Source organism: Rhinopithecus bieti, unplaced genomic scaffold, assembly GCF_001698545.2.
Source record: "Rhinopithecus bieti isolate Rb0 unplaced genomic scaffold, ASM169854v2 scaffold_7684, whole genome shotgun sequence".
In the NCBI taxonomy this organism is placed as follows: domain Eukaryota; kingdom Metazoa; phylum Chordata; class Mammalia; order Primates; family Cercopithecidae; genus Rhinopithecus; species Rhinopithecus bieti.
The window spans coordinates 3,812,013-3,838,124 of NW_016806071.1; the positions used below are offsets into that span (position 1 = coordinate 3,812,013).

At 42.6% G+C, this 26,112-nt stretch overlaps 1 protein-coding gene across 1 annotated transcript in view; it reads right to left on the reverse strand.

Annotated features, from left to right (window-relative positions):
* The window catches only part of ZFYVE9 (zinc finger FYVE-type containing 9), a 203,943-nt gene that overhangs the window by 3,654 nt on the left and 174,177 nt on the right, over nucleotides 1–26,112 (reverse strand). The window contains exons 13-16 of the mRNA XM_017874503.1: nucleotides 11,541–11,691; nucleotides 8,576–8,656; nucleotides 5,086–5,248; nucleotides 2,772–2,877 (exon numbers count right to left, since the gene is read on the reverse strand). Of these exons, the coding sequence (XP_017729992.1) occupies nucleotides 2,772–2,877; nucleotides 5,086–5,248; nucleotides 8,576–8,656; nucleotides 11,541–11,691 (501 nt within the window). The remainder of the gene's footprint in view (nucleotides 1–2,771; nucleotides 2,878–5,085; nucleotides 5,249–8,575; nucleotides 8,657–11,540; nucleotides 11,692–26,112) is intronic.

Consider the following 26,112-nt stretch of genomic DNA (forward strand, 5'->3'; position numbering starts at 1 on the left):
CCAAAAAATAAAAATAAAAAAATTAATTTGTCTCTGTAAAGTGGAAAGCACCTGACTTCTCTGGTTATTGTGAAGATAAAACTGTATAAAGGCAAAATATAAGACCAGGCACAGTGGCTCACACCTGTAATCCCAGTACTTTGGGAGGCTGAGGCGGGTGGATCACAAGGTCAGGAGTTTGAGACCAGCCAGGCCAACATGGTGAAACCCTGTCTCTACTAAAAATACAAAAGTTAGCCGGGCGTGGTGGCACATGCCTGTAGTCCCAGCTACTCAGGAGGCTGAGGCAGGAGAAGCGCCTGAACCCGGGAGGCGGAGGTTGCAGTGAGCCGAGATCACACCATTGCACTCTAGCCTGGGCAACAAGAGCGAGAGACTCCATCTCAAAAAAAAAAAAAAAAAAGGCAAAAATATAAAAGATACAGAAATGCAAATACATGATGTTTCTATATAGCTACTCCTAGCTTACTGTTCCATAATGAGCTTACACGGAGAGCACTACAAAGGAGGCAGCTCCGAAGCCCTGTACCTGGATGCATTGGAGAGTGGTGGCATGAAGTGACAGAGTGGGAGTCAGGAGACCTGAGCACTGGCCCCTGCTCTGCCATTAACCAACATTAGTCACAAAGTTACAGTCACATGACCTGTCTGAGCCTGTTTTCTCATTTGCATCTTAGGATGGGTAGCTTGCCTACCTCACTGCTACTGGGGAGCAAAAAGGAGGGAACAGAGGTCAAACTGCTTTGTAAGCCATAAAGTGTTTTACACGTTCCAGACTCTGCGCTGCTCAAAATGTGTCAAAGGGACAAATCATTACATAGCAAGCAACTAAAAGCCCTTGGCTGCATATGAAATCATGGAGACTGTTATGCAGGATGAGTCCCTTAGGACAGCTGCTCAGAACTGGAGAACCAGGTCTCATCTCTGCTATCAGGAACCAGCCATGTGAACCTGAGTAAGAGATTTAACAACCCTGGGTCTGTTTCCTTTTGTGTGAAATGGAAAAGCTAGAAGTCACAGAATTTTTCTTTTTTTAAATGTAAGAGTTTCAAAGCTGAAAAGAATCCTAGAGATCTTACAATTTAATCTTTTACAAATTAGCATACATGAGGTTCCAAAGTAATAAAGGAATCTAAGCTCTACCTATTTACTCATTGAGAACTTTTTAAATTTTTTTCAAATTTTATTTTTTCTCAGACCTCTTGGGGATGAAGAGAATAAACTTTCTGATCTATATGATATGTACATACAAAAAAGGGTCACTGCCCTGCTCCTCTCATTTGCAAGTGAGCCTCTAATACAGCTTTCAAGGAACAAATTAATAGTGGGAAAGAGCTTAGGAGTTGGCCAGATCTGGATTTTAATCAGGATTTTATCATTATTTATTTGCCTTGTAATCTTGAGCAAGTTAATTTGTCTCTGAGCTTTAGTTTTGTTTTTTTGTTTGTTATTGGAGACGGAGTTTCGCTCTTGTTGCCCAGGCGGGAGTGCAATGGCACGACCTCAGCTCACCACAACCACCGCCTCCCAGGTTCAAGCGATTCTCCCGCCTCAGCCTCCTGAGTAGCTGGGATTACAGGCATGCACCACCACTCCCAGCTAATTTTTATTTTTAGTAGAGATGGGGTTTCTCCATGTTGGTCAGGCTGGTCTCAAACTCCAGACCTCAGGTGATCTGCTCACGTTGGCCTCCCAAAGTGCTGGATTACAGGCATGAGCCACCGTGCCCGGCCTAGTTTGTTTTTTTTGTTTTTTTTTGTTTTTTGTTTTTTTTTTGAGACAGAGTCTTGCTCTGTTGCCCAGGCTGGATGGAGTGCAGTGGCATGATCTCGGCTCACTGTAACCTCTGCCTCCCGGGTTCAAGCAATTCCCATGCCTCAGCCTCTCAAGCAGCTGGGACTACACGCATGCACCACCACGCCTCAGCTAAGTTTTGTATTTTTAGTGGGTAAGGGGTTTCACCATGTTACCCAGGCTGGTCTTGAATTCCTGACTTCAAGTGATCCACCTACCTCAGCCTCCCAAAATGCTGCGATTACAGGTGTGAGCCACTGTGCCTGGCCTAGTTTTCTTATTAGTGAAATAAGTCTGTTTTTTAAAAACTGTCGTGTTATCTAAGATAGTTTATAAGTGCAGAATAACTGACCCAGCTTTCTGAAGAATACAGCAGAGATGGAATGTACCATTCAGAGATGTACTTGAGTTCCAATGCAAAGAAATCTCTAAAAGTTAGTTCACAGGAAGGAGTATACATCAGACGGGTGCAGGCTGCAACTGGCAGCATTTCTTCCTGGTAATTTCAGATAGATCAGGGGGAATTGGGTATAAATGTAAATGAGGACAGATTTTTCTCAGAGATATTTTTTTCGTTTTTTTTTTTTTTTTTTTTGAGACGGAGCCCTAGCTCTGTTCACCCAGGCTGGAGTGCAGTGGCCGATCTTCAGCTCCCACTGCAAGGCTCCGCCTCCTGACGGGTTCACGCCATTCTCTGCTCAGCCTTCCGAGTAGTTGGGGGTACAGGTGCCCGCCACCCTCACCTGCTAGTTTTTGTTATTTTTAGAGAGCGGGGTTGGTGGGTTAGCAGGATGGTCGTCGAGTCTTGCTGAGAAGTCGTGATCCGCGCGACGTCTGGAAGACTCCCGTCGCCACAAGTGCAAGGGCCATAGAGATATTTTTTTCTTATCCTACAGAGTCAACCCTGAATGTGGCTCTCGGCCTAGCAAAAAGTTGTGCTCAAAGTGGGTCAAGTATACCAAGTTTCATTTCCTTACCTCTGTCCATCTGATGACTTTTCCATTTGCTTTATATTCTGATCCATGGAATATCTTCACATTTGTTATAGTCTCCATGGACTTCCCATCTATAGGACTTACGACACTAAAATAGAGGCAAAGGAAAGACAGAAGCGGCTCTTGAAGTTAGAAAAGCCATTTTTCCTATCACATTTTGCTGCAGAAGTCTTCCTGCTAATTACACTGGGTACCCTGCTGAACACACCTGTGCAGCACATCATAGCAAGAAGAAGCCACTGTATAAAAATGTACATGAACTGAACTCTTGGGAAAGGATTTATGCACTGCAATAATTCAAAGAATACACATGCAAAAAGGAATCATTTTTCCAGGAGCTAGTTCTCTTTAACGTAAAGAAATTGATTAATCAAACCTGCTCTTCTTCCAGTATTCCTTCTTTCAGTGAATGCATGGTCACCCACTCAAGAATCTTATTTTCACTCTGCTCCTGACTGTAATGATACTCGTCATGATATATTCTTCATGTTTGCATACCTGACTTACAAATGAACTTCTGAAGGGGAGGGAATATGATATATTCACCTGTATGTGCTTATATTCCCATTACTGATCCACTGCTTGGAACTTAGGAGTCTAATAAATATTTATTAAGAATCATTTACTGGGCATGGTGGCTCACACCTGTAATCCCAGCACTTTGGGAGGCTGAGGTGGGAGGACTGTGTGAGCTCAGGAGTTCGAGACCAACATCAGCAACATGGCAAAACCCCACCTCTACTAAAATACAAAAAATTAGCCAGCCAATAGTGGTACACGCCTATAATCCCAGCTACTGGGCAGGCTGAGGCATGAGAATCACTTGAACCTGGGAGGCGGAGGTTGCAGTGAGCCGAGCTCGCACCACTGTACTCCTGCCTGGGCTACAGAGTGAGATTCTGTCTCCAAGAAAAAAAAAAAAAGAAAAAGGAATTATTTGACCAAGTTGCTACTTATGACAGTGCTGGTATAAACAAGTATCTATGTATCTGTCATAACACATTTCCTTTAGTGCTAAATTATCACTCCTAGATTCCTAAACAGAAAGGCCACTACTGACAGTCATTTCCTCCCTGAAATACAACAAGTATAAATATGTGGAGATACACATTCATTCTGATTAGATTTCAAAATAATTGGCACAAAGATTCTAAACTTTCCCTAACAATTTTCAAACCTGTTTATGTTCTTGAATCTCTATGTATTTTTTTTTTCTCTTGAGACAGAGTTTCGCTCTTGTTGCCCAGGCCGGAGTGCAATGGCATGATCTCGGCTCACCGAAACCTCTGCCTCCCAATTCAAGTGAGTCTCCTGCCTCAGCCTCCTGAGTAGCTGGGATTACAGGCATGTGCCACTATGCCCAGCTAATTTTGTATTTTTAGTAGAGATGAGGTTTCTCCATGTTGGTCAGGCTGGTCTTGAACTCCCAACCTCAGGTGATCCACCTGCCTCGGCCTCCCAAAGTGCTGGGATTACAGGCATGAGCCACGACACCAGGCTAAATCTCTATGTATTAAAAGTCGAATCTAACTTAAACTTCAGTATCAGGCATTCACTTCATTTAGTCAAAATTACTTGAATTTAAGTTTAATTTCTAATTCATCAAAAAAAATTTTTTAACAAAAAAAAAAAAAAAAAAGAGCACCCTTTGTTGTGTAAAATCCTTTGAGAAAGGATACAAAGTTCAGTTTGTAATGTATAAATGCAATGTTTTCCAGCTTGTCCCTGAATGTCTGGGTATGAGAAAAAGAAAGGGGTGAGGGGAAAGAAAAGTGTCAAAGATGTCTCCAAGGTTTTGGCTTGAACCATTAGAATAGAGTTGTCGAACACTGAGAAAGAATATAGAATTTGAAGCCCAAGAAGGTGGTTTTAAGAGCTAGTCTTATCACTTCCTAGCTTTGTAGACCTGAAAAGTCACTTAGCCTTTTGGTACTTGTTTACTCATTTATAGAATGGAAATGTTAACACCTGTTATTATATCAAACAAAACAATGTTGGCAAAAATGTGTTGTAAATCTTAAAAGGCTCAGGTATTACTGTTATCTCAATAACTATAGAGGGACTCTTTTGTTTTATCAACCCCTCTACTTACATTCCTCTCAAAAATACATACGGAAACTCCTTCAGAAACTAACTTACAAAACCAGAAATTTAAAATTATATGTTAAGCATACAAAGCAGTCTTTCTTAGGCAGGGCTTTCAGTAAAGCTATAAAACACCAATGTAGACAGCAGACAAAACCCAGAGCCTAACCTATAACTAAAAGCCACAAGGGGGGACATGTACTGCATTTACCCCTTGCTAACGTTCTTGTCATCATCCACCCACTGGATGTGGATGTGCTCCTGGGGATCCTCCGCATCCGCCTTCCCACAGGTGATGGTGAAGTCCTTCATCTCTCGCAGTGCCTGCCTCAAGGAATCCATGTTCTCTGCAGTAATCTGGACCATAACGCCATCTAGCAATCAATACAAAGCCAAAGGAGAGGCAAATGAAACACAGCACCTGGCATCTAGCAAATCCCTCCGAGTTAAATGTAAATCTTTGCTCTGCTTTCCAAAGCTGACTGATACAGAGGTTTGCTCTTTGAGCTGAACCTCTTACTGAAAGTGTTGTGAAAAGCAATGCCAAGATTAAAACACTTGCTAGTTGATTTCACTTCAAACACAACTAAGTTGATTTCACTTCAGACACAGCTAAGAATTTCTCCTGAGACTACTTAAGGGGAAAACTTAAAAACAGTCACCTTCTTCTGGACACACTGAACATTTTGTTCCTATTTTCACTCCTGCATTTATCATCCTCTGATCATATTTATTTGTTTGCATCTCCATCTCTCTCACCTTACTATGACTGCCTGGCATAGAGTGAATGCCCCATAAATGTTTCTAAATAAATCACTGAATAAATTATAGTAGTGGGCTTGGAGATAAATCCATTTATTGACTAGCAAATAAGGCAAATCTACCACCGAGTTTCATATGGGCTATCAGATAACTAACAGATGGTAACTTTTTCAGCTGCTACCTACCTGAGTTGAAGGCAAACACTGAAATTGAGAGTAAAAGTTGTCACATGCTGAGCAATTACTCTGCTTCATTGACACACAATGAAATAATTTCTAAAGAGTCTCAATAAAAATTTCATAAACAGGCAGCCAATTGCTCCACTGAAACACAAAAATGAAATGCAAGACCCAAGAAATTACCAACCCAGACACATAAACACATAATTTTTAACATGCTGCTTTGAATTGGTAAGGATCTGTGTCAGGTCAATTTATCTTCTTTTTTTTTTTTAAAGAAACGACTGCCCAGGTTGGAGCACAGTGGCTATTCACAGGGACAATCATAGTGCACTGCAGCCTCAAGCTCCTGGCCTCACAGGGTCCTCCCACCTCAGCCTCCCAAGTAGCTGGTACTATAGGCATATGCCACCATGCCCAGTTCATTTTATCATTTAACAACATTTAAGGGGTATTTTAAAATCACCTTGTGAAGTCACAATTTCAACTATAGTCAACACTTGATCATATAGGCTTTAACTAGTTGCTTTAGACCAAATGACTTTTAACTCCTAGATTTTAAGAAAACAGTCCTTTCTTAGGCTGGGTATGGTGGCTCATGCCTGTAATCCCAGCACTTTGGGAGGCTGAGCCTGGTGGATCATTTGAGGTCAGGAGCTCAACACCAGCCTGACCAACATGGTGGAACCCCATCTCTACTAAAAATACAAAAACATTAGCTGGGCGTGTTGGTGCACAACTGTTATTTCAGCTACTCAGGAGGCTGAGACAGGAGAATCACTTGAGGTAGAAGTTGCAATGAGCCAAGATTGTGCCACTGTACTCCAGCCTGAGCTACAAGTAAGACTCCATCTCAAAAAACAGAAAAAAAAAAAAAACAACAACCCAAAAACCTCTTAGACTTTGTAACAATTTATTAACGGCATGTTTCTGTTTTGTAGTCAGAGTTGTAAATTTTTGTTGTAAAATAGTGCACTCTGTGTTTCACTCACTGTTTTATTAAATTTACCAAAAGAAGACCAAAGCCAGTATCTATAAATATATGTAAGATTATCTATGTATTTCAATCAACACACTGGAATCCAGCCCTAAGAAAGGCCTTTTTTTTCCCCAAGACAGAGTCTCGCTCTGTCGCCCAGGCTGGAGCACAGTGTTGTGATCTCGGCTCACTGCGAGCTCTGCCTCCCAGGTTCACGCCATTCTCCTGCCTCAGCCTCCCGAGTAGCTGGGACTACAGGTGCCGGCCATCACGCCCATCTAATTTTTTGTATTTTTAGTAGAGACGGGGTTTCACCGTGTTAGCCAGGATGGTTTCAATCTCCTGACCTCGTGATCTGCCCACCTCAGCCTCCCAAAGTGCTGGGATTACAGGTGTGAGCCACCACACCTGGCTTTTCTGTTGCCCAGGCTGGAGTGCAATGGCGCGATCTCAGCTCACTGCAACCTTTGCTTCCCTGCTTCCCAGGTTCAAGCGATTCTCCTGCCTCAGCCTCGCAAGTGCAGGGATTACAGGCATGTGCCACCACGCTGGGCTGTTTTTTTTGTATTTTTACTTGAGATGGGGTTTCACCATGTCGGCCAGGCTGGTCTCGAACTCCTGACCTCAAGTGATCTGCCCTCCTCAGCCTCCCAAAGTGCTGGGATTACAGGCATGAGCCATTGCATCCAGCCTAAGAAAGGACTGTTTTTACACAGAGCTTTGGAGTGAGCTACTGTAATAATGAAAACCTGTCATCATGTAAGGCAGACTACATTTTCCATAAATGGCCATATCTCCCATCTTATTTTTCTACAATGCTATCTTCCCATTCTCCCATGTAGAAGTGAAGTGTAATTCCCCTCCCTTTTTCCAACACCAGAGTATGGTGGAAATGACACAATATAACTTTAAAGGATGGGTCACAAAAGGCAATGCAGCTTCCACCTTCTTGCTAGAACATTCATGTTTGGAGTCCTGAACCACCATGTAAGAAGTCCAACTATCCCAAGGCTACCAAGCCATGTTAAGGGGTCCCCACGGAAGTACGCCAGTCACCACTCCTAGTCTTTAAATCATCCCAGGCCAGGCCTCAGATGTATGTGTGAACAAACCTTCATATAATTCTAGCTCCCAGTCATCAGAGAACTTCAAGTCATCCCAACTAAGACTCCAAACATCATGAAGCAGGGTTAAACCATCCCTGCATTGCCCTGTCAAGATTCCTGATCTAGAGGATAAGCAAGCACGATAAAATGGTTGTTTTAAGCCAGCTGTTATGAAATAAGAGTAACCAGATCAAAACACAATGAATAACCAACAAAGAAAATAAACGGTGTGCCAATTAGCCTTTAGTTTAATTAACTTTTGTCAACATGTCTGTCATGTCTAATTATAGCAAACTAGCAGCCAGCACATCCCATTTTGCACTCCAAATGATGACAACAGCATTCTTGTGGACAGGAGAGACTGACTTTCATCTACACACTTACATATTAATATTTCCACCCAATGATACATTTGAACTCAGACTACATGCCCTCAGGTACCTTATCCCAGAGCTCTGAAAGGCCATCTCCTAGTTTTAATGTCATTGTCACATGGTATTCCTGCCACTTACTCCTTTCTTTAGAGAACTAAGCACTCTCATGGCAGTTTTAATTTGCTGAAGAGATGCTACTGAATAAACAGGAGTCAGACATCTACAGCAGAAGTGTAAAGGATTCCCTTTATGTACATAAGTTCAATCCTTATTATAAGGACTGAACAAATTCATTCCTTACCTTCCACAATACTGGACTTGGCAAGGTATCCAGAAGAGGATTTCAGAGCGCCACTGAACACAAAGAAACTGGCACCAGTCACTAAAACAGCAATAGAAATAGTTTAGTAAGACAGACCCTAAGCTGGAGGGATTGAGAACAATAATGAAATATTCAGAAGTTGAGAATTTCAACCACCATCATACAGAAAATTAAATAAAAAAATCAAATCTGTATTTCACAATAAACATGTAACCAATAATTCTGATGCTTACAATAGTTCTGGGAACAAGGTTTTAAGATATACTCCTCCATTTTGTTTTGTTCTTCCTCTAATTAAGAATTCAAGTATCTTACAAGAAAAGGAGTCTTAATGGTTGAGGTCAGGGGTTGGCAAGCTATAGCCTGCTTGGCCTCCAGCCTGCTTTTGTAAACAAAATTTTATTGGAACACAGCCATATCCATTCATTTACTTACTTACTTTCACCCATTGGTGCTGGTTCTGGCCTTCTGTAGCTATACAGAAGTTCAGCCTTATTTCCACATAATAAAACACCGTAAGAATTGAGATGGCTATTTTTTCATCCCCTTCTAATCTCTACCTTTCCAGGTTAAACATTCATACTTTATTCAAGAAGGCTTACTTTGACCTAGGCTCCAGCTTTCTCACAGGTATTGAATCATCCTCTGGAGACCCTCTAGTTTTATGACTATATTTTTTTTTTTTTTTTTTTTTTTTTTTTGAGACGGAGTCTCGCTCTGTCGCCCAGGCTGGAGTGCAGTGGCCGGATCTCAGCTCAATGCAAGCTCCGCCTCCCGGGTTTACGCCATTCTCCTGCCTCAGCCTCCCAAGTAGCTGGGACTACAGGCACCCGCCAACTCGCCCGGCTAGTTTTTTTGTATTTTTTAGTAGAGACGGGGTTTCGCCGTGTTAGCCAGGATGGTCTCGATCTCCTGACCTCGCGATCCACCCGTCTCGGCCTCCCAAAGTGCTGGGATTACAGGCTTGAGCCACCGCGCCCGGCCATGACTATATTTTCATTAATGATATACAAAACTTATTTGAATATTCTAGATACAATATGACTAATAAGGAGCATTGTATCCTTAACACCTACCTTATTTTGGATACTGCATTTGAATATACCTGTGCTAAATACCTTTTATACCTTTACTGAATAACTGATTTTAAAAATATATTGGCTGGCTGTGGTGGCTCATGCCTGTAATCCCAGCACTGAAGCTGAGACAGATGGATTCACTTGAGGCCAAGAGTTCGAGACCAGCCTGGCCAACATGGTGAAACCCTGTCTCTACTTAAAATATAAAAATTAGCTGGGTGTGGTGATGCATGCCTGTAATCCCAGGATTACTCAGGAAGCCAAGGCAGAGAAACGCTTCAATCCAGGAGGCAGAGGTTGCAGTGAGCTGCGATCGCACTACTGCACTCTAGCTGGGTGACAGAGCGAGACTCTGTCTCTGTCTCTCTCTCACTGAATATATAGATATATCATATTTCATATCTATCTATATAGATACATATTAAAGACAGTGACCTACTGTATTCCTACTAGACAAGTGTTTCACAAAACATACGAAGGAACACTGGCTTTGGAGAAACTCTGAGGAAAAAAAGACTTGTGGTTCAAATAAACTTGGGAATAGTTAGAAGCTATCTTCCTCTTGATAAATTAGATTACACACCACCTTGTTAATGGATCTATAAAGTCCCATAGTAAAGAAGCCTGTCTAAGCTTGTTTAAAACACAGGGTTTGTTCTTTTTTTTTTTGAGACGGAGTTTCACTCTTGTTGCCCAGGCTGGAGTGCAATGGTACAATCTTAGCTCACTGCAACCTCTGTCTCCCGGATTCAAGCGATTCTCCTGCCTCAGCCTCCCAAGTAGCTGGGATTACAGGCATGCGCCATGACGCCTAGCCAACTTTTTTGTATTTTTACAAATACAAAAGATGTGGTTTCCCCATGTTGTTTAGGCTAGTCTCGAACTCCAGACCTTAGGTGATCCATCCACCTCAGCCTCCCAAAGTGCTGAGATTACAGGTGTGAGCCACCATGCCCAGCTCATTTTTTTTTTTTTTTTTTTTTTTAGAGACAGGGTCTTGCTATGTTGCCCAGGCTTGTCTTGAACTCCTTAGCTCAAATGATGCTCTTGCCTCGACCTCCCAAAGTGCTGGGATTATAGGTATGAGCCACCGCAGCTGGCCTAACACAGGGTTTCTTAGATGAAATGTATTAAGCAAGACTTATGTTTTCATGTGAACAGTTTTTAACACCATAGAGCCTAAGAAAACACTTTAGGTAATGTCTCTTGAGCAATGCTTCTCAAAGTCGAATGTGCACTTGAATCACACAGAGATCTCATTAAAATGCAAATTTTGATTAGCGAATCTGGGGTGTGGAGACCACATTCTGAATAGCCCTGAACCTTCCTTCAGAATCCTGTCAATTAATTAGCATTCTGTGGGAATGGTCATCTAACAAGCTTCAAATTTACCTAAACATACTCTCATTATGGGGCCCAGTCTCGCCTTCAAATGCCAGTGCTGGCCCTGTCAATATCCTAAGGGCAACTTTTCTTTCTTTTTTTTTTTTTTATAAATTATTATACTTTAAGTTCTAGGGTACATGTGCACAACATACAGGTTTGTTATATAAGTATACACATGCCATGTTGGTTTGCTGCACCCATCAACTCGTCATTTACATTAGGTCTTTCTCCTAATGCTATCCCTCCCTCCTAAAGGCATATTTTCAAAATAGTTCCCTCAGTAACAGATATCCCATTTGCAACTCTGAGTCTGGCCACTTGAGGAGTCAACATAATCCTGAAGAATATGGTTGGAAAGGTTAATTAATTTGTTTGTGGTCACCTATCTAGAAAGTGAGTGTTAGGGGACTGAGGTATCTAACTGTCCAAATACAGTATAATTTTCCATTATCATAATCTCAACCAGCTCAAATGCTCACCTTTTCTGGGCTGATTGTGAATACTGATAGCCTGGGTCTGATAGTTTCCGTCATCATTCTGCACACACACAAGATGAGAGTCTGCCTTTTCATTGAAGCAGGCACCTCCTGCCAGGACATGCTCATTGGACTTGTTCATGGCTTTCATCATCTGCAATCAAAGAGAGAACCCTTTTCTTGCAAGAATGGGCATTTTTCTATCTGACATGGAGCAACTCCATCTTCTCAAAAACAAAACTAAGAGAATATTACATATTAAAGCGACAAAAGGGCCACCAAATAATGAAACAAAGTAAAAAAAAAAAAAATCAGTCACCATTGACAAATCAACGTATACAAAAATTCCCTGTACATTTTACAAGCGATTTGTACTATGACCTAATAAGCACAAAACACATTTTGCATTCATTTTTTGTCTTATTGCTGCACTGAACTCAAGTAGCTAAAAATAGTTTAGCTAACTGTAGTTTCTCCTATATACTACATTCTCTGAGGGATTTAGATTTAGAGGGAAGATTCAACTTCCAAAGGAGTGAATCTTCCCTCTAAAAACATATGAAATTCATTGTTTCTTAATTTTACTAACTTATGTTCAAGATCTTTAATGAAATTAGCTACTAATATTTTGCTTTATTCGTCTCAAAAGATTTAACATAATTCTGAACTAATCCAAAAAAAAAAAAAAAAATTCATGGGCCACTGTTTTGCATGTAATATGTGAGAACTCACCTTGATGTTAAACTCCAGCCCCTGGCTGAAACAGGTTAATGATAATTTGTTGTTATTTATTTATTTATTTAATTGAGACGGAGTCTCGCTCTGTTGCCCAGGCTGGAGTGCAGTGGTGCGATCTTGGTTCACTACAACCTCTGCCTCCTGGGTTCACGCCATTCTCCTGCCTCAGCCTCCCGAGTAGCTGGGACTACAAGTGCCTGCTACCATGCCGAGCTATTTCTTTTGTATTTGTGTAGAGACAGAATTTCACCATGTTAGCCAGGTCTCGATCTCCTGACCTCATGATCTGCCCGCCTCGGCCTCCCAAAGTGCTGGGATTACAGGCATGATTACACCACACCCAGCCGACACCATTTTTTTTTTTTTTAAAGAGATAAGGATCTCACTATGTTGTCCAGGCTGGATTCGAGCTCCTGGGCTCAGGTGATCCTCCCACCTCAGCCTCTTGAGTAGCTGGGGTTATACAGGCACATGCCACCTGGCCCAGCTAGGTTAATGATAATTTGTTTTTATTTCCCATTTTTTCCTTCATCTCATCCCATTTGTCCAACTTTCTGATCTAATCCTTTAAAATTGAGCCTTTAAAAATCTAATTCGAAACTTATTTTGTTTTACTCCCCTGTTCCTCCTATAAGTTGTAGTGTTGCGGGCCAGGCCCGGTGGCTCACGCCTGTAATCCCAGCACTTTAGGAGGTCGAGGTGGGTGAATCACTTGAGATCAGGAGTTCAAGACCAGCCTGGCTAACATGGTAAAACCCCATCTCTACTAAAACTACAAAAAAAATTAGCTGGGTGTGGTGGTGGGTGCCTGTAATTCCAGCTACTGGGAAGGCTGAGGCAGGAGAATCACTTGACCCCAAGAGGTGGAGGTTGCAGTGAGCCAAGATTGCGCTACTACACTCCAGCCTGGGCAACACACGGAGACTCCATCTCCAAAAAAAAAGCTGTAGTGCTGTCAGAATTGTTTGACTCCATCTTGAACAGGGGTTGGGTAAAATGAGGCTGAAACCTGCTGGGCTGCATCCAAGGAGGTTAGGCATTCTTAGTCGGGATGATAGGAGGTCAGCACAAGATACAGGTCACAAAGACCCCACTGATAAAAACAATGCTGTAAAGAAGCTGCCAAAACCCGCCAAAACCAAGATGGTGATGAAAGTGACCACTGGAGGTCCTCACTGCTCATTATATGCTAATTATAATGCATTAGCATGCTAAAAGACACTCCCACCCATGCATGACAGTTTACAAATGCCATGGCAATGTCAGGAAGTTACCCTATATAGTCTAAAAAGGGGAAGAACCCTAAGTTCCAGGAATTCCCCACCCCTTTCCCAGAAAACCCTTTGTTTAGCATATAATCAAGAAATACCGTAAGTATACTCAGCCAAGCAGCCCATGACACTGCTCTGCCTATGGAGCAGTCATTCCTTTATTCCTTTTTTGAGATGGAGTCTCGCTCTTGTTGCCCAGGCTGGAGTGCAATGGCATGATCTCGGCGCACTGCAACCTCTGCCTCCCAGGTTCAAGCAATTCTCCTTCCTCAACCTCCTGAGTAACTGGGATTACAGGCGCCTGCCACCATGCCCGGCTAATTTTTGTACTTTTAGTAGAGATGGGGTTTTGCCATGTTGGCCAGGCTGCTCTCGAACTCCTGATCTCAGGTGATCTGCCCGCCTTGGCCTCCCAAATTGCTGGGATTACAGGCATGACCCACCAAGCCTGGCCTTTTTTTTTTTTTGAGATGGAATTTCACTCTTGTTGCCCAGGCTGGAGCGCAATGGCATGATCTCAGCTCACTGCAACCTGCTTGCCTCCTAGGTTCAAGCGATTCTCCTGCTTCGGCCTCCCGAATAGCTGGAATTACAGGCACCTATAACCACACCCAACTAATATTTTTGTATTTTTGGCAGAGACGAGGTTTCAACATGTTGGCCAGGAGGGTCTCGAACTCCTGACCTCTGGTGATCCACCCGCCTCAGCCTCCCAAAGTGCTGAGATTACAAGCATGAGCCACCGCGCTCGGCCTATTCCTTTACTTTCTAATAAACTTGTTTTCACTTGTACTCACCTGCGCGAGATGCAAGAATCCTCTCTTGGGGTTTAGATCTGGATCCCTTTCCAGTAACAGTACCACAGTGCCCCATTTCCCCCCACCCCACCCTCTGCATCGTCTCTATGTCTGTCCTGAATATCTCATACAAACAGAACTATATGACATGTGACAACTGTGTCTGGCTTCCTCACTTGGCATAAAGTTTAGAAAGCTAACCCACATTGTAGCACTTATTAATACTTCATTCTGTTTTATGGTGGAAAAATATTCCATTGTATGTATATACCTCAATTTGCTTATCCATTCATCTGCTGATAGACATTGGAGCTGTTTCTAACTTTCATCTATTTGTAGTGGTGCTATTATGAACATGTATGTACATTTACTTGTTGGAGTACCTTGTTTTCAATTCTTTTGGGCATATACTTGGGGGCAGAATTGCACGGTCATATAGTAATCTATGTTGAACTTTCTGAGAAGCTGCCAGACTGTTTTTTTATAGTGGCTGAAACATTTTACACTTCTAACCAGCCATGTACAAGGGTCCAATTTTTCTACATCCTCACCAACACTCATTATTTTTCTCTTTTTTAAAAAAAATAATTCTAGTTGGTGTTTTTGATTTGCATTCCCATAATGACTAATGATGTTAAGCATCTTTTCATGTGATTCTTTTTTGAAATGTCTATTCAAGTCCTGTAACTATTTTCTTTTTTTTTTTTTTTTGAGATGGAGTTTAACTCTTGTTGCCCAGGCTGGAGTGCAGTGGCACTATCTCAGCTGACCGCAATCTCCAGCTCCCGGGGTCAAGCGATTCTCCTGCCTCAGCCTCCCGAGTAGCTGAGATGACAGGCATGCACCACCACACCCAGCTAATTTAGTATTTTTAGTAGAAATGGGGTTTCTCCATGTTGGTCAGGCTGGTCCCAAACTCCTGACCTCAAGTGATCCGCCCACCTCGGCCTCTCAAAGTGCTGGGATTACAGGTGTGAGCCATCGCGCCAGGCCTGCCCGTTTTTTAACTGGGCTGTCTGTTTTTTAGACACCACGTTGCTATGTTATGGTTATGTTATGTTATGTTATGTTATGTTATGTTATGTTACGTTACGTTATCTAGGCTGGCGTTGATCTTCCCAACATATCCTCCCAAGTAGCTAGAACTACCAGTACATACCCACTTTGCCTTGCTGTACATACCCACTTTGCCTTGCTGTACATACCCACTTTGCCTTGCTGTCTTTGCTGTTGACATGAAATAATTCTTTTTCTTTTTTTTTGAGACGGAGTCTCGCTCTGTCTCCCAGGCTGGATTGCAGTGGCGTGATCTTGGCTCACTGCAAGCTCTGCCTCCTGGGTTCATGCCATTCTCCTGCCTCAGCCTCCTGAGTAGCTGGGATGACAGGTGCCCACCACCACGCCCGGCTAATTTTTTGTATTTTAGTAGAGACGGGGTTTCACCGTGTTAGCCAGGATGGTCTCGATCTCCTGACCTTGTGATCTGCCTGCCTCGGCCTCCCAAAGTGCTGGGATTACAGGTGTGAGCCACCGCGCCCGGCCGATATGTAAGAATTATTTACATATTCTCAATACTAGACCCTTATCAGAGATATGATCTGAAAATATTTTCTCCCGTTTTATAGGTTGTCTTTTCATTTTCTTGATAATGTCCTTGAATGCACAAAAGTTTCTAATTTTTATTAAATCTAATTCATCTATTTTTCTTCTTTTGTTGCTTGTGCTTTTGGGGTCATATCTAAGAATCCAATGCCAAATCCAAGGTTGTGAATAATTACTCCTATGTTTTCGTCTAATAGCTTTATGGTTTTAGCTCTTATATTTAGTTTGTTGGTTGATTGTTTTGAGTCAGTTTTTATATATAATGTGAGGTAAGGGTAAGTTTTAAAATTGAGAAGTATAAATCCACCAATTTGGTTCTTCTTTTTCAAGAACATCCACGAAGGGCTATTCAGGGCACCTTATGATTACAGCTGATTTGAATATTGGCTTTTCCATTTCTGCAAAAAGGCCATTGAAATTTTGATAAGGCTTGCAATGAATCTGTAGATCACTTTTAGTTTTGACATCTTAACAATATTAAGTCTTCTAAACCATGGAACATCTTTCCATTTATATACGTCTTTAATTACTTTCAGCAATGTTTTATAGTTCTCAGGGTACAAGTCTTTTACTTCCTTGATTAAATTTACTCCTAGGTATTGCACTGATACAACTCTAAGGCATCATCATCTCTTGGCTTTACTTTGTTACAATTCTCGCAAAGCACCAGAGGTATCCAAACTATAACTGAATACTCCTCTTACACTGACATTTATCAACCTCACTAATCCAAACCACTTCTACTCAGGTTTTCCAAAGGTTACTTTGAAATAATTCTTCTGCAAACAGGATGAGTCAGCTAGAAGATTTTTGCTTAGCAAAGCCAACTGACAGACACATTTAGGTTCTCATTTGCGATTTACATTTGTATCACATGAAAGAAACTGAGATGATCACAATTTTAAAGAAATCATTTCTTCCAAATCATTAGGCTAAAGTGGTTTCTAATTTTGTCTACACGAAGCAGACTAAGAAACATTTTCAATCCAGACATTCTGAATAAATTAGCTGGCCTCAAAGGAAATCATTTCCTTGGATGTAAATTACAAGTCCAATGAAAGAAACTTCATATTTCTTTAGAGATAAATGAATATATTTTCTCTCTCTCAAAATAATGCTCAGTTACAACAAGAGCAGAGTTTCCAAGATATTCAAAGGACCTTACTGACCATAAAATAAACTTACAGTTGTCATATAATGATATAAATACTTGACTATCCATTTTGGTTGTGTTATTCTGCTGTCAATTCAAATTCTGAAATGTTTCTTGTATCTATACCTATCTTCACCACACTTCAAGGCCTAATTGCCTCTTTTCTGGACATAATGACCTTATAACTGGTTTTCCTACAGGGAATCTCTATCAGTTCTGATTCATCACATACGACGCTTCCATACTTATCAAAGCACAGCTCTATGTCACATCTTCTCCAGCTTGTCCTCCATTCAGAATCTCAAGGATCCTATGCTCTAACCCCCAATCAGCTCTCCTGTCTTGCCTCCCTCCTATAGTATCCTTACATGCTGCTTACATGCAGGACTACTTCCTGATGGCCTACCATTTCCCATCCCTGAGGCTTTGCGTTACTATTTTCTTTTTGGGTTTGTTTTTGAGACGGAGTCTTGCTCTGTTGGCCAGGCTGGAGTGCAGTGGTGTGGTCCTGGCTCACTGCTGCCTCTGCCTCCTGAGTTCACATGATTCTCCTTCCTCAGCCTCCCAAGTAGCTGGGACTACAGGTGCCCGCCACCATGCTGGGCTAATTCTTTGTATTTTTAGTAGAGATGGAGTTTGACCATGTTGGCTAGGCTGGTCTCAAACTCCTGACCTTAAGTGACCTACCCACCTCGGCCTCCCAAAGTGATGGGATCACACACGTGAGCCATCACACCCGGCCTAGCTTCTCTTTTCTTCTCCCATGTCCAAGCACCTGAAAAAGTCGTCGCCTGAAAATGCCAATTCCAGCATGAAGACTTTTTTTTTTTTTTTTTTTTTTTTTTGAGATGGAGTCTCCCTCTGTCACCCAGGCTGGAGTGCAGTGGCACCATCTCGGCTCACTGCAACCTCTGCCTCCCAGGTTCAAGCAATTCTTCTGCCTCAGTCTCCTAAGTAGCTGGGACTTCAGGCACATGCCACCATGCCCAGCTAATTTTTGTATTTTTAGTAGAGACAGGATTTCACCATATTGGCCAAGCTGGTCTGAAACTCCTGACCTTGTGATCTGCCCAACTCGGCCTCCAAAAGTGCTGTGATTTGAGGCGTGAGCCACCGTGCCTGGCCAGCATGACGACTTCCTTAACTCCCAATAAGACATTAACGTGAGCATTACCTTCTTTGAAATGCCATAGCACATTCTCTGTATTTTTTATATGCCATCATTCACATTCAACCTTGAATAATGCTTAATTGCAAGACCAACAGTATTTCTGTTTGTTTCTGAGACATAGTCTCACTCTGTCACCAGGCTGGAGTGCAGTGGTGCAATCTCGGCTCACTGCAAACTTCGCCTCCTGGGTTCAAGCGATTCTCCTGCCTCTCAGCCTCCCGAGTCGTTGGGACTACAGGTGCGCGCTACCATGCCCAGCTAATGTTTGTATTTTTAGTAGAGATGGGGTTTCACCATGTTGGCCAGAATGGTCTCAATCTCCTGACCTGGTGATCCACCCGCCTCAGCCTCCCAAACTGCTAGGATTACAGGCGTGAGCCACCGTGCCCGGCCTTGTTTGTTTTTGAAATGCAGTTTCACTCTCGTTGCCCAGGCTGGAGTGCAATGGTGCAGTCTTTGCTCACTGCAACCTTCACCTCCCAGGTTCAAGTGATTTTCCTGCCTCAGCCTCTCAAATAGCTGGGATTATGCGCACAGGCATGTGCCATCATGCTGGGCCAATTTTTTTTTTTTTTTTTTTTTGTATTTAGTAGAGACAGGGTTTCACCATGTTGGTCAAGCTGGTCTCGAACTCCTGACCTCAGGTGATCCACCCACCTTGGCCTCCCAAAGTGCTGGGATTACAGGCATGATCTACCGTGCCCAGCCTTTGACTGTATTTGAATACTGGCTTTGCTAGTAACTATCTGTGTGTCTTCGGTAAACTTACTTAACCTCTCTGTGTCCCAGGACCCTCTTCTATAAAATGTGATCATAAAAGTAACTATTTCATAGAGTTATGAGAGTTAGATAAAGTAATATTTACAAAGTGCTTAGGACAGCACCAAACATATAATAAGTACTGTTTTAACAAACAATTTGTTAAATAAAATTTGTATGCTCATCTTCCCTACCCTGCCTACTGAACCTTAAAGCAACCTTAAAGTCAGCAGCAAATAATTCAACCAGGTAGCTCCTATACCTCTTATAAGATAATGAAATTAAGGACCTTTCCTAGAAGTTTACAAATTAATGAAAATGACATACCAGTAAAAGGCAGAGAAATAACAACTGCTATAACAACAGAATGTGCAAAGTAGGTAACATTTCCAGAGCACCAAGCATGAGCCAGGCACTGAGCAAGCTGAGCTAAATGCCACAGGAGTATTATCTCAAAAGAACCATTTTAGCACATCAAGTGAAACAGCATGATCTTTATCTCCCTGTGTTTCCCACCCTTGGAGTCCCTGAAAATCACAGGAGCCAATTAAAAGAACACAGTTCTATGAATGATTATGCTGCAGAAGTGTGTGAAGAGTTATAACATCTAATCCATCTTCGAGTTAACACATCATGTACTTCAGTTTCCTCTCTGAGATCTCAAGTTGAAAAAATGACTGTTTATTTAGCCTTTCAATTTGAACTGGAAAGGATTTATAGAGGAGTTTAAGCAGGGTCTTGAGGAACAACTACAATTTGTATATGTGTTAGGCTTAGCATAGGGCCTTTGTCATGGCAGGCACTCCATAAATACTTGCTAAATATATGAATTAGTAAAGAATAAGTAGGATGGTTTTTAATAGTCATAAAACTATACTGAAAGTTAATGTGGTTAGCATGATTTTTTTTTAATCTTGATTCACTTGTAATTAGTGTCACATAGATTAGGTATCTAATAAAATAAGTTTGTTTTTGTTTTCATTTCTTGAGACAGAGTCTCACCTTCTCATCCAGGCTGGAGTGCAGTGGCATGATCACCACTCACTGCAGCTTTGACCTCTGAGGCTCAGGTGGTCCTCCCAAGAAGCTGGGACTACAGGTATGTGCCACCACACCTGGCTAATTCTTTTATTATTTATTTATTTATTTAATATTTTAGAGACAGAGTCTTACTCTGTCATCCAGGCTGGAGCGCAGTGGCGTAATCTCGACTCACTGCAAGCTCTGCCTCCCAGGTTCACACCATTCTTCTGCCTCAGCCTCCTGAGTAGCTGGTACTACAGGCGCCCGCCACCACACCCGGCTAATTTTTTTGTATTTTTAGTAGAGACGAGGTTTCACCGTGTTAGCCAGGATGGTCTCGATCTCCTGACCTCGTGATCCGCCCGCCTCAGCCTCCCAAAGTGTTGGGATTACAGGCGTGAGCCACCATGCCTGGCCTAATTCTTATATTTTTAATTTTGTATGGACAGGGTCTTTCTTACTATGTTGCCAAGGCTGGTTTCAAATCTTGGGGCTAAAGTGATCCTCCCTCCTCAGCCTCCCAAAGTGCTGGAATGACAGGCATGAGCCATTCCTCGTACCTGGCCAAATAAAGTAAGTTTTAGTGATTCAGTTCTATAAATGTTATCTAGTGATTAACAAAGGCTTTAGATAGGAAGATCCAGTACAAAGATGTGGAAAATCTATGAAAGTGAACAACTACAACAAGGATACAGGGAAGCATGAAAGACACTCTGCCCTCAAGAGGCTCACAATTCAGAGGACAGGATTCATACCCATCACCCTGTGCATGTTACGGAAATAAAGAACATCAGGAAAATGGAGGAGAAAAACAGTGACACTGTCAAGGGTATGGAGAATTTTAGGGAGGTTTGCTAAAGTCTTTCAGGTATACAAAAAGAATATTCTGGACAGAGGAAACGGCATGAGCGAGGAACAGAACTAGAACTGAGAAAGAAACACTGAGCTGAAGAACGATGGAAAAGGTGGAAGAATATCCTTTCTTGGAGTAATTTTTAGAAAAATGTAAATATGTACCCTTCCAGTTAGCTGAAATTCACTAGTGTCCAGAGGCTAGACCCCATCTTCAAGTCCTATGAATGTACATACTGACAACTATGGGCCTACATTCATTCTGTTTTGGTTGTTTTTGTTTGTTTGTTTTTGCGTTTTTGTTTTGTTTTGTTTGAGACAGCGTCTCGCTCTGTTGCCCAAGCTGGAGTGCAGTGGCATAATCATAGCTTACTGCAGCCTCCAACTCTTGGGCTCAAGTGATCCTCCCACCTCAGCCTCCTAGGTACACAGACTATAGGTATGTTCCACTACGCCCAGCTATCTTTATTTTTATTTCTTTTTTTTTTTCTTTTTGATACAGAGTTTTGCTCTTGCTGCCCAGGCTGGAGTGCAATGGCACAATCTCAGCTCACTGCAACCTCCGCCTCCCAGGTACAAGTGATTCTCCTGTCTCAGCCTCCCAAGTAGCTCGGATTACAGGCATGCACTACCAGGCCAGCTATTTTTTTTTTTTTTGTATTTAGTAGAGATGGGGTTTCACCATGTTAGCCAGGCTGGTCATGAACTCCTGACCTCAGGTGATCCATCCACCTTGGCCTTCCAAAGTGCTGGGATTACAGGCATGCACCACCGCAACTGGCCTATTTATTTATTTTGGAGACCGAGTCTCACTCTGTCGCCCAGGCTGGAGTGCAGAGGGGCACGATCTCAGTTCACTGCAACCTCTGCCTCCTGGGTTCAAGTTTTTCTTGTGCCTCAGTCTCCCGAGTAGCTGGGACTACAGCATGTACCACCATGCCTGGCTTATTTATTTTCAGTAGAGACAGGGTTTCCTCATGCTGTCCAGGCTGCTTTCAAACTCTTGGCCTCGAGTGATTCACCCACCTCCCACCTCAGCCTCTCAAAGTGCTGGGATTACAGGTGTAAGCCACCACTCCCGGTCTATTTTTTTTTTTTTTTTTTTGAGACAGGGTCTCACTCTGTTGCCCAGGCTAGAGTGCAGTGGCATCATCTTGGCTCACTGCCCCCTCTGCCTCCCGGGTTAAAGCAATTCTCCTGCCTCAGCCTCCCAAGTAGCTGAGATTACAGGCATGCGCCACCACACCCACCTAATTTTTGTATTTTTTGGTAGAGACGGGGTTTCACCATGTTGGCCAGGCTGCTCTCAAACACCTGACCTGAAGAGACCCCTCGCTCCTTGGCCTCCCAATGTGCTGGGATTACAGGCATGGGGCACCACGCCCAGATCTCTGGCCTATTTTTTACTTTGTAGAGCTAAGGTCTCACACTATACTGCCGAGGCTGCCTTCACTCATTCATTTAGAAAATACTTATTCATTTAGCCAATGGGCACTGAGTATCTAATATGTGCCAGACACTGGTTTAGTGCTTGCTTTATTCAGTAATAGACAAGCAGACAAATTCCTGCCCTCACAGAGCTTATATTCTTGTGTAGGAGGAGGAGACAAAAATAATAAACAAATAAGTAAAATACACAAAACCACTATACAGTAAGTGCTACAGAGAAAAATAAAACATGGAAGGAGGACTGGGAGTATTGGTCGGTACAATTTTAAATAGGAGAGTCAGAGGATGTCTTACTGAAAAAAGTGAGGGAAAAGCCAAAGGCTGTTATCCCACTGTACCAGGATATGTGCAAGGCCCTGGAGGGCAGTACGGTAGAATGCCCCGGAATTTCAAGGAACATTGAAGACAGTGTGGCCAGAGCTGAGTGACAGAAAAGGAAGAGGTATAAAAAATGAGGTCAGAGAGATAATGAGTCAAGAAATACAAATGGTGTAGAGGACTTGTGTCATTCTGATTGGGAGGAAAAATCTGTGGAAGGTTTTAAGCAGAGGAGTGATATGATATGACTTAGTTTTGAAAGGACCAGGCCGGGTGCGGTGGCTCACTCCTGTAATCCCAGCACTTTGGGAGGCCGAGGAGGGCAGATCACAAGGTCAGGAGTTCAAGACCAGCCTGGCCAATATAGTGAAACCCCGTCTCTACTAAAAATAAAAATTAGCCGGGCATGGTGGCACGTGCCTATAGCCCCAGCTACTTGGGAGGCTGAGGCAGAAGAATTGCTTGAACCCGGGAGGTGGAGGCTGCAGTGAGCTGAGATCGTGCCATTGCACTCCAGCCTGGGCGACACAGCGAGACTCTGTCTCAAAAAAAGAAAAGACAAGACCACTTAGGTTGCTACACTGAGAACAGACTGAGGCAAGGGTACTAACAGAAAGACCAGTTAGAAGGACACTGCAGAAATCTAGGTCAGAGACCAGACTGGTCCCAGGATTGAGAGGCAGCTGGATTATAGATATATTTAGAAGGTAGAGGCAGCAGAATTTCCTGATAGATTTGTCTATCAGGGAATGAGGGAAAGAAGATTCAAAGATGACTCTAAAGTTTTGGGCCTGGGTAGCTGGAAAGATGACAGCACTGTCATTAATTTAGATAGAGAAGCCTGTGAGACAACCATATCAAAGTTGAACTTGCTAAGCTTGAAATGTGTATGCAAGTGGAGATGTCAAGTGGGCAGTAAGACAGTCAAGTCTACAAAACAGGAGAGAGATTGAGGCTAAAAACAAACATTTGGAAGATGTCAGTTTAGAAACAGTATTTAAGCCCATAGAACTGGATAAGATTACCAAGGAAGTGGACAGAGGCAAGTAAGACTTACAAGAACTAATATCTTGGGTTCTCCAAAATGGGGTCAGAAAGGAGGGTGTACAGAGATTGAAATTAAATTATGATAAATGAGGGATGCCCTAGGACTCCAGAACTTCTTGTGGTGCTTGAGATAAACACAAGATTAGAGCTGATGGTCTCAAGGACAAATATGGCAGTGAGGCTGTGAGTTCTGGGAGACAGGGAAAGTCAGGAGTTTGACTAGAAGTCCAGTGTAGTAGAACCACTCCTGTCAATGGACATGTACATAAGGGAGAAGACAGTACTATGCTGGGTATGCGGGGTTCAGCAGTGGCCTCCTCTTGTAGTCAGTGGAGGTACAGTGGCTTCTTCTTGAGGATTCTTTAATTGAACATATCTATTGTTAAATACTTTTATGTATAAACTAGGAAAAGCTATACCAATAATCAATGGGACATCATCTCTCTCCTCTGCACTATTCTCCAGAGGGCCTTTGACCAACTCCTTTCATTCCTTTGAGAAGAGGACTATCAGCTTCTAATTCCCTAAAAGAAATGTATTCCTTGAAGGACAGAGAATCAAACATTCCTCAAACAGATTTTAGCACCATCTGTTCTCGCCAGTGCTACAAAGAACCTATGAAATTATGCTTTTGTAATTTCACACTTCTCTGAAAAATATGTGTAGTTTCAAATTAAAATAAACCAAAACTCCTATTTTAGAAGCTTAGAGTGGGAAAGAATCTCGAGGCCATTCAGCCTATTTTTCAGCCTGTCTTATACAAGATGGAGAATTGTACAAATACATGATTTCACAGATTCTTGTATCACAACCAATATAAACTTCTCTATTCCTATTTTTTTGGTGTTGAGTAAAGAGTTAACACAATCTTGTTCCTTTTTGTGTGAGACTTCGACAGGTTAACTCTTCGGCTATGTCACAGCAGTGACCTGATCAAAGCTTGAATATCTACTACATTACTAGAAACAAAAATGATGTATTTTCTTTTACAGTTATATTTAAAATAACTGAAGAATTACACATATTTTAAGTGTATAATTTGATGAATTCTGACATGTGCATATACCCATAAAAGGCACTTGCAATCACCCCCCACCCCAAAATTTCCTTGAGCCCCTTTGTAATACTTTGTTCCCTCACCCTCCTTCAAGCCAAAGGTCACTAAGATTTTTATCTTACGTTTTCTTTCAGAAGTTTTAGTTTTAACTCTGTATAAATCTATGAACCATTTCCAATTAATTTTTGTACATGGTATGAGGTAACGGTTGAGGTTCATCTTCTTTTTTTTTTTTTTTTTGAGACGGAGTCTCACTCTGTCGCCCAAGCTGGAGTGCAGTGGCCGGATCTCAGATCACCGCAAGCTCCGCCTCCCGGGTTCACGCCATTCTCCTGCCTCAGCCTCCCGAGTAGCTGGGACTACAGGCGCCTGCCACCTCGCCCGGCTAGTTTTTTGTATTTTTTAGTAGAGACGGGGTTTCACCATGTTAGCCAGGATGGTCTCGATCTCCTGACCTCGTGATCCACCCGTCTCGGCCTCCCAAAGTGCTGGGATTACAGGCTTGAGCCACCGCGCCTGGCCTCATCTTCTTTTTCAAACAACTGGTTATACAATTACCAAGATGATTTTTGTTCAAAAGATTATCCTTTTCCTAATGAACCGCCTTGGCATCTTTATGGAAAAGCAATTGAGCATCTGTGGGCATCTATGTTTTGACTCTCTATTCTGTTCCATTGGTCTATTCATATATATTTACACCCAAACAATACTGCTTTGATCACTCTACTTTTAAAATACGTCTTAATAGGCGGGCACGGTGGCTCATGCCTGTAATCCCAGCACACTGGGAGGCCGAGGTGAGTGGATTACTTGAGGTCAGGAGTTCCAGACCAGCCTGACCAACATGGAGAAACCCCATCTCTACTAAAAATACAAAATTAGTTGGACGTGGTGGCACGTGCCTGTAATCCCAGGTACTCGGGAGGCTGAGGCAGGAGAATTGAACCCAGGAGGCGGAGGTTGTAGTGAGCCAAGATGACACCATTGCACTCCAGCCTCGGCAACAAGAGCGAAACTCTGTCTTAAAAAAAAAAAAAAAAAAAAGGGCCGGGCGCGGTGGCTCAAGCCTGTAATCCCAGCACTTTGGGAGGCCGAGATGGGTGGATCACGAGGTCAGGAGTTCGAGACCATCCTGGCTAACACGGTGAAACCCCGTCTCTACTAAAAAATACAAAAGCTAGCCGGGCGAGGTGGCGGGCGCCTGTAGTCCCAGCTACTCGGGAGGCTGAGGCAGGAGAATGGCGTAAACCCGGGAGGCAGAGCTTGCAGTGATCTGAGATCCGGCCACTGCACTCCAGCTCGGGCGACAGAGCGAGACTCCATCTCAAAAAAAAAAAA